This window comes from Cataglyphis hispanica, chromosome 25 (assembly GCF_021464435.1).
Source record: "Cataglyphis hispanica isolate Lineage 1 chromosome 25, ULB_Chis1_1.0, whole genome shotgun sequence".
NCBI classification, from domain to species: domain Eukaryota; kingdom Metazoa; phylum Arthropoda; class Insecta; order Hymenoptera; family Formicidae; genus Cataglyphis; species Cataglyphis hispanica.
Window position 1 is genome coordinate 1,554,095 of NC_065978.1, and position 8,920 is coordinate 1,563,014.

At 38.5% G+C, this 8,920-nt stretch overlaps 2 protein-coding genes across 2 annotated transcripts; one reads left to right on the plus strand and one right to left on the minus strand.

The window, feature by feature from the left end:
* Positions 1-271: 271 nt before the first annotated feature.
* On the plus strand, positions 272-3,838 carry LOC126858487 (protein lines). The gene is made up of 2 exons (XM_050608849.1): positions 272-1,160; positions 1,476-3,838. Exon 2 carries the CDS (start codon positions 1,652-1,654, stop codon positions 3,425-3,427), a length of 1,776 nt encoding a protein of 591 aa, XP_050464806.1. The 5' UTR covers positions 272-1,160; positions 1,476-1,651; the 3' UTR covers positions 3,428-3,838.
* A 743-nt stretch (positions 3,839-4,581) lies between these two features.
* Positions 4,582-8,552, minus strand: LOC126858488 (RING finger protein 11). The gene is made up of 2 exons (XM_050608850.1): positions 7,739-8,552; positions 4,582-7,241 (listed from the first exon to the last, which is right to left on the minus strand). Exons 1-2 carry the CDS (start codon positions 7,868-7,870, stop codon positions 6,858-6,860), a joined length of 516 nt encoding a protein of 171 aa, XP_050464807.1. The 5' UTR covers positions 7,871-8,552; the 3' UTR covers positions 4,582-6,857.
* Between the last annotated feature and the right edge of the window lie 368 nt (positions 8,553-8,920).

Genomic DNA, 8,920 nt, shown 5'->3' on the forward strand with positions numbered 1-8,920 from the left:
ACATGTTATTTATAAAACAAATTTTCTTTGAACAAAGATCTCAAGAATATCAAACTAGATCCGTAATATTCGTCTTGTATACACAAATAATTTACATAATCATTTTATATAATTTTATATAATCATCGTATATATATACATATATATATATATAAAACAATAGAAAAATTAGATAAAATTTAATGTTACAAGTTGAATAAATCGAATTACCCGCCTCAATGTTCGCAACGCCCGCGGCGGGTCGCCACGATCGGATGCTGAGTTGCCGATGATCGCGCGCTTATTTATCGCACGACATTTCAATCCAACGGACTTTTATCCGCGATAACGGCGTATTAAAAACGCCGTCGGATTATCTCGCCAATCGGCGGTCGCGTCCGCGCGCCTTTGCTTGCGCGGAGACCCCGCGTACCGCCCCCTCAGTACGTTATGGAATGCGCGACGGGTAGCTACCGTGTTACGCGGCTCCGCACGATGCCCGGCCGAGAATGCACGCTAACAGACCGGAATATCGTGCGACGCGGCCGTGGACTTGACGTCTCACCGCCCGACATCGGTCACGGTGCGTACGTCGACCGTTGGTCGCCCACACCGTTCCCCGATCGCACGAGCTCCCGTATTTTTCGTCATCGTCGGTAGCACGTCGTATACGTGGCAACAGCGTGTTTGGCTGCTGGTGTGTGCTGCCTGTGCGAACGTAGTGTGTGCGTGCTGCTCTGTCATTTCTTCTAGTCGAGAGGAATTTCGTCGGCTTTCGATAGCGGACTGGCCGATTGAGTAACATTACACCCGCCGTATCGTCCGCTCTTGAACAACATCGGCGAACGGGACGAGGCCCCACTCGACGAGGTCGGATCCCACCTCGGAGCACGTCTAGCAACGACAACGCTCTCGCTCCATCAGCGTTGCATCCGCTCGTCATCCCGCGATTTTCATACCCGCCGATCTGTGTTAAAGTTGATTCGCTCCGAATTTTGTTCCAATTCTGACCTGCATCGGCAAGAGCGTGCTTTCGACCCTATAGCATTATAGCCTTCGTCGAAGAATGCATACGTGAACGTGCGAATGTGGAAATTATTTACTTATACGTCGCATTGGAACTAGGAAACGTTCTCGTTTGTATCCCCCGGTGTGGATAGCCTCGGTGGGAATTTAATGCTGTAAGTTTATCCACTGGCTGTTGGCCAGCTTCTGGTATTACGCAGAGAGTTATCGTATACTATATTTTGCTGTATTAAATCAATTATATACTTGTTTAAGAATATTTAGACAATTCTTTAAGTTTGTACTCTAGTATATGTATATAATAGAATAATATTGTATAAAGAAACACAGAGAAAAGTTTATTTCAATACTATTGTTCCAGATTATGATAAATTCTTATTTTTCTTCTTGTTTACTAATGTAATCTTACATACAAAAGCATTCATGTTTTATTTAAATACATATAATGCACAATATATTTTTTACAACAGGTATTTCCAATGGCCTTACGTACCTGGTAACTGCAATGGGCTGACGCAGAATGCGATTTGTTTATCGTTCTTCAGATATTCCTCTCTTTGCGGCGTCATCCACATGAGAGAGTTAACTTGATGAAAGAGTTAATGGTGCTTCCGCACATTATCATCCTTATCTTTCTGTTGATACAATGGAGGAACCGGTTAAGAAGAAACAGCGTATTGAGAATTGCGAGGATACCAAGAACAGGCTTGCTGAAATTGAACAGTTGCAAAGTAGCCTGCTTACACGATGTTTGTGTTATATGCCAGAGAGCAGTTTGCGCAAACCATTTATCAATACCACAGTGGAGGAAGTCGACGGCAGTATCCGTTCCGCCGTTCTGTCCGAGTGGCATACAGATCAGATCCTGGAGTTTCTGAGCGCTCTGCAGTTGCTGTTCGACTTAGCGATCAAGCAAAATATGCGAGGTGTGATGTGTAAAAGAGTGACGGATGTTTGCGACGCGCTAGCGCGAAACGAGCACGGCATTATCGATCAAATCATCGATTTGTCCTATACGTCCAACAAATTCGTATCGTTCGCCGGGAGTCGCGTGCTTGCATCATTTTTCATCCTCACAAGGGATAATGTGGAGATTGCCTGGTTGGAGAGGCTCATGCAATCTCTGGTAAATACGCACTCGCCTAGCCAGATGCTCTTCACTCTGGACGTGGTCAAGAGGGTAGTCGAGCACAAGGATTGCAGTATACATCCATTGGAGGATGCGGATGCATCCGTATCACCAGCCGGATGCAATACGCACATCATCTCCGATACTGAAAGCTTCGACAGCACAGCGATCAAGGCGATGTGCGTAAAGGCACTGGAATCCAAGTGGACCATCCTCGTGTCCAAGTTCAAAATCATTCTCAGGACTTATACACCGCAGCACGCATCCGTTGTCATCACGTTCCTGCATCTATGGGAGACCATCATTTCCGTCAAAGCTAATCTATCCATCATTGACACCAAGCCCTTCTATTCTAAATTGAACGATCTCGTATGGTTGCTCAACAGTAATCTACCGGGCGTGATCTGGCGACATCTACTCGGTCTGTTCAATGAGGTGCTGTGTTACGGTAGCACGTTAGCGCTGCAAGATGTGCTGCCGGACGAACCATGTTCCTTGGCGACCCTGATCGTGCGCGTCGTCAAAGATCATCGGTTGCTTGACGCGTTACCGTATCGTCATGGTTCAGGTAGCTTCGGTGGCGGCACCGCTGAGGGTGATCGTCCGCTGTTGCAGAAGATGGTTTTGCTAGTGTTGAAAAGCGCAGCTGTAACAGTGCGGGAAACGCGCAGTGATTCCAGTGACTCGTCCCTGGGTTCCGAAGCCGAAGATCTCGACGAGGACATGGCAGTAATTGACAGGAGCATCCGCGAAGTGCTGCGTCAGCTGGACCAATGCGTAAAGGCGCTGATGCCTTTCCATCCGGAGATGCCGCTGTCTCAGTGGGTCGTGCAGATGTTTCACGATCAAGATGATTTTTTGATAGAGGGTATGGTCTGTTGCCTGGACGTCGCCGTGGGCCTCTTCTATCGCGGATCACCGCAGAATGGCCCGGTATCAAGATCGGTGCTCAGTCCGCTCAGACCCACGCTGACTTTTGTGCAATTTATCCACGTCGTATCACACGACCCGGATGTGCTGCTGGATCTACTGGTTAGCAACGAGACCTGCTTTCTGCTGTACCTGTTGCGATTCCTCAAGTACATCAGACGCAATTGGGGCGAGTTCGTCGAGTGCTGCGGTCGTGAGCTGGACGACACTATGACGGTACTGATAAGATTACGGTTGGCCATCGATCGATTGGTATCTAAGGCGTTATTCCCGTATAACATTAGTCCGGTTCTCCGTCTGCTCGAGAAATGCGAATCCTTCTACGAGGGTAACGTAGAGAACGGTAATGCATCCGTCATGTAAGATAAACGAGAGATTCGATTAGCCGCCAGGTCGATCAAACATGTACAAATTGTACGAATCTCTTTCGTTAGCTAGATTTTTTCATCTGTAAAATATTGCGTATAGCTATACAGATCGCCGCATTTCGTCTCATAATAAACAAGCGACTGATTTGACTCGCCATCAATTGTCTTTGAAGTCTTAAGGAAGGTCAGAAAGACGAGCGCGTTTCTATTTATTAGTCCTTAGCGAAATTTTCGAACGTAGCTGAAATTGCGAGACGGAGGTACTTTCGTCTGTTCACGAATCAGTGAAGTTTTGAGAGGAATCATGGACCATAGATTCAATTAGACTAGTACAAAAAAGGGAATTAACAAAACTCGTAACCATCATCTCAAAATGAAACTGGATTTGTGTGGTGCTAATGAAGTACACCTCTGCCAAAACACCACTGCGAAGACTCACGTTGATGTATACCACTAGAATAATATTTATATGTACACTTCGAATTATTTGTACAGTTTGCCAGTCACATTTGTAAATGTAATTTTTATTATCGTATTTCGGTAATAATACCTGAGAAATATGTACATATCTCGTAATCACGTCTTTGCCAACTTTGTAATACAAATTTTACTGAATAAAATTTGATTTTTTTTCGTCAAATTTCGAAGAGATTAAAAAAAGAAGAATGCATTTTATACAATATTAAATATAAGAAAAGAAATTTTATAATTAATATTATATAAAGTATAACGTACAACAAATAGAATACAAATATAATACACAGAATGTATTATATTGCTGTAAGATGATTTCTCGTGTAATTATATGCAAAATACATTTTGTAACTTAAACGTAAACTGATCACAATATCATGAGAGCATTATATAATTCGTGAAATTTAATTGGCAAACATTTGATGATATTAAGAATACTCTTTATTCAATTACTTTATTGCAGATGAGAAATTAATTTTTTTAACGCTATTAGGACTTCTTTTAAATGGAAGAAAAAAACGGAGCAATTATCAAAAATTGTTTCGAGATTTCTGATAAACCAATAATTGTATGTAAATATAGTAAATATATTAACAACGATTAACGCGCGTGGCGTATTCAGATAATATTTTCTTCTATAATAAGGATTACATGTAATACACTAAAATTCTCATATTTTTACTTTTATAATTGTGATGTTGTTTAATTCAATTTCCTCCTGATTGAGTATATGATTTATTCTCAAGACATTGTATGTGTGTGGCATCGTTTCCGATACAACAGCAGCCTAACAATTTCATATTTTTTCAGAAAGATCATTCGACTGTACGTATGTAATAGATTTAAAAGATTTTTATTCCACTAGAAATTTATTATTATCTCTCAAATGCAAGTTGAATATAATTATGAATTATCAAGATTTGCGATTATAATATAGTCCGGCAGATTGTCACTGATGCCCCGCGGTTAATCATGCAAATAGTGTTTGATACATTGATTAGAGCGTAACGCGCTTGTCTTATCGAGACAAATCGTCCGGATTTTTAGAAAAACCAGATAGAATTTAAGTTTGTAACATTAGCATTTTTTGGCGTATCTCCTTTATAAAATTACGCTACTCTCTATTTAGAATTTGCAAATATAGTTCTAATTATTTAAATACGCTCGATCAACGATCGAGAAATTTTGTGTGTCGAGATATGGATAATTTTTAAAAACACAAAATTTTTTTACTAAATATTTATATTTGCATATTAAATCATTATTTATATATTTCTGTACTTCGTCAATAAATCACTATTTCACAGCATTTTATTTTTTTCACATTTAAAACGAAAACTTAGCGATACCATATTATTAAGCTTCCTTCCTTTTTATATAAATTAAACATTTATTTGTTTTTTTCCTTGATTCGCAAAAGTATGTTGTTCTGCTCCAAGTTTGTTAAAATTATTTGTTATATTTTTTATACACTGACCAATGTACGAAACTACACGCGAGACTGTACATACATATCTGTAAACAGTAGTATTCAGCAAAACAGAAACTCCAACTGCGTTTGTAACTGTAGTAGAAGTTAGTTTAACAAACTCTAAATCAACAACAGAATCTAAATTACATAGTCCATTATTAGCGGCGAGTTCAAAAATGTGACTTTTCTCTTCTTCCTTTCGCCGATTTATTCGTTGCTAATACATGTTACCAGATTATTAGTATAATAAACCGCTAATCGTCCGTAGCATACAATGACGCATTCTTTCTCTGTACATGTTATCTAAATGAAAAATGTTCAATGTTGATCGCGCAACAGTGACAGAGAAGCGGTTCAAGCGATTTTCATTATGCGGGACATAAAGAAAACAATAATCAAAATATCGCGGCTATTGTTAAAAGCATATCCTTTTTTTTGTTACAAAAATCAGATTGTTGTTCGTTCGACAATTTCACGGTTTCTTAAATAAAGAACGTACGTTTACACTGCTTTCAGACGCACGTAGTCTACAGGATATCCACAAAGTTTTACATAGAGCTTAAAATTATCACAATGAGTAATTTCATTTTATCTGAAAATAGAGATACAGAGATTTGATCATGTAATTAAAAGAAACAAAAGAAGAGAATTTGCACAAGTTCATCAAACATTTGCGCAAACGAAATGTACACAAAAATATAGCAACCCGTACAAGGAATGCAAAGGATACCATATAATTTCCGCATACATATGTTGTCGCACTTTTTATTTTGTTACTACGCATATATACATACGTACGTATGTATATATATACATATATGTAACATATAATATATATATATATATATATATTTATATGTATATATTTTTGTGTATATATATATATATATATATATATATATATATATGTATATATTTTTATATGTGTATATATATATATATATATGTAATATATTTATACATAACATATATATATATATATAATTGGTGTACATGAGACTTACTGAACTCCTTTATTGCATTATTACATCGAGCCGCCTTCTGTACTTTTCTCTCTCTCTCTCTTTGCTTCATCTAATATAAGAAATCAATGTACAAGCAATTAACTCACTACGAGGAAAAGAAATTTGTGGATGTTTCATAGAATTTAATTAAAATAAAACCTTTTCGCTTTCCTTTATATCGTAGAAAACGATCGAAAAAATCCGCTTTTGCGGATGTAATAGGTGTATTGAGATAAAGATTATTGTTAAACAGCACGCACGTATAAATCGAGTGTAACAGCGAAATATAGTCAGGCCATTAACACACGATTTCTCTATTAATCTTGAAGCCTTTAATATGCTCTAATAAAAAAAGCGAGTTTTTTTTCCCCTCTCTCTTTCTTTCACTTTCTTTTCAGTTGCTTCATATTTAGCCTGATAATTTAATTCCAATTCGCCGATCGGCCAAATCAAATAAAATTCCAGTCACTCTGATATTAAGTAGTCGGATGATATGAGCTAATTAGCGCCGCATCCACTGGCTCCATGCATGATGGACAGGTCAATGAGCGTAACAACCAGTCGTCGATGCAGATTGCATGATAAGTGTGCATACAGGGTAAATAGCGCACCTCTTCGCCCACCACTAGCTCCATCATGCATATCACACACTCGCCCTTCTTCGCACCATCATATTCTCGCATCGGCAAATGCTGTATCAGTCCTATGCGTTTAGCGATCCTCACCTGTTGTTCTTCTTCGCTCAAACCAGATGAGCCACTGGTCTGCACTAAATTTACTCCGATCCCATGACCGATGTTCAAATTGGTGGACTGTAAATGGCGTTCCCTCGTAGCGATTGATGGATAATAAGTCGCTTGCTGTAAAACATTGAAAAATCAATTAGTCTAATAATTTTATTGCCAATATCATTTATATGGATCCTTGAAACTTTAAAAAAAATATACATTTGTACCAAGTACTATAATTATAATTATTTTATTCTATATCAAGACATCGATTAGAATTAGCTTGTGAATCTTCAACTATGTATTTCTCAACTCTTTGTCTCAGTTAAAATTGAAATCATTAATGCAGCAATAAAATCATGAAAATATAGAGATGAAATTGAATTAACATAATTAATTCAACAAATGCCAAAGTGCAAAAGATTTAATTCTTTGAGTATTGCACATTTTATTAAAATCTGTTTAAAATCAGAAAAATATGTTTTCAAACTAGATAGAGAAAGGTGAAAGAAAGAGACAAAAAAATGTCGCTAATGACACGTCAAAGCTCGAGAATTAATCGTCTGAAAAAAGAAACTACGCGATTTCCCAGTTGATAAGAATGACTACGCGAATGATGACGCTATTACGTTGTAGGGAATCGGAGGTCCAAGGCCCTCCTGCGAAGATCCGCTAGTGGACACGTTGGGCTCGGGATTGTTGCTCAGCAGAGTGGTATTGTCCTGTTGGTTGCCGGCGGCGCGTTTCAGGCAATTGCCCATGTTCGCTATCAGCTTTTCTCGTCGCTTTCGTGTCGCATTCGTGCGAGATCCTTCGATCTCGATCTCCCCACCGCGCGGATTACAGAAGTCTGTGCAGCGTAATGACGACGACGATGTCGACGTTTGATGCCCGTTTGCTCGTTGCCATTTTAATGGCTAAACCGTCGCGCTTCGTAACTTATTGATTACTGTCGTGCGATGACATTCGTCACAAAATCAACACGGATGTCAAGTTCGGTCAACGAATTCGAGATATCGGCCGTCGTGCATCAGACGCGGCCATCCGTCACATATCCCTTACTGGCTGCTATCATCAGCCGAGTCACTTCACTACCAGCTGAGCGCCGCCATCATGCGCAAGCACGACAGATGAAGCGTTCGCGCATAATGGCGGCGCGGAAATTGGTCGATTTATATCATATACTGCGTACTTATCATTGAGCTGATACAGCATCGTAAGTAAAAAAATTGAAGCCAGAATTAGAAAGAAATATGTATATTTTAGCCCGGATTCTACAATAGATGTGGTAAGCCTTAAGCTGTAAAAAAATTTCTTATAACAATTGATTATTCTCTTCACATTTAATTATGATTGATCAATTTCTTATGACTTAAGATTTACTCCTATTGCAGATCCTCAGAACTTAGGGTTAGATTTGTTACAATTTAACTTTAGGGTAGATTTCTCTACCTTTTTTTACATTATATGTATATTTTACCTGAGCTAAAAAAATATTTCTTATCAGATATTTAGCAATAAAAACGATATAACAGTACGCACTTTCTATGAAATGTTTTTGTTATTTATCACAATTTCAACAATAAAATTGCAAATAGTTGTGTAAATTATCTATTTTTCTTTTAATTCCATAAACTATATATATAAAGTAAATGTTTTTGATTGCACATAATACGATTGGATACAACTACTCATATCGGTCGGTAACTAGAATGATTGACCAATCAAAGGGCTTTATTTTCAACTGGCCAATAAGCATCCAATTGTATCCAATTGATATACAATAGAATCGGCCATGAGAACTAGAAACT

Coding starts and splice junctions, on each gene's coding strand:
- LOC126858487 (XM_050608849.1), top strand. CDS start 1,652: ATGGAGGAACCGGTTAAGAAGAAACAGCGTATTGAGAATTGCGAGGAT.
- LOC126858488 (XM_050608850.1), bottom strand. CDS start 7,870: ATGGGCAATTGCCTGAAACGCGCCGCCGGCAACCAACAGGACAATACC. Junction 7,242..7,738: donor GACCTCCGATTCCCTACAAC/GTAATAGCGTCA, acceptor AATGTTTTACAG/CAAGCGACTTATTATCCATC.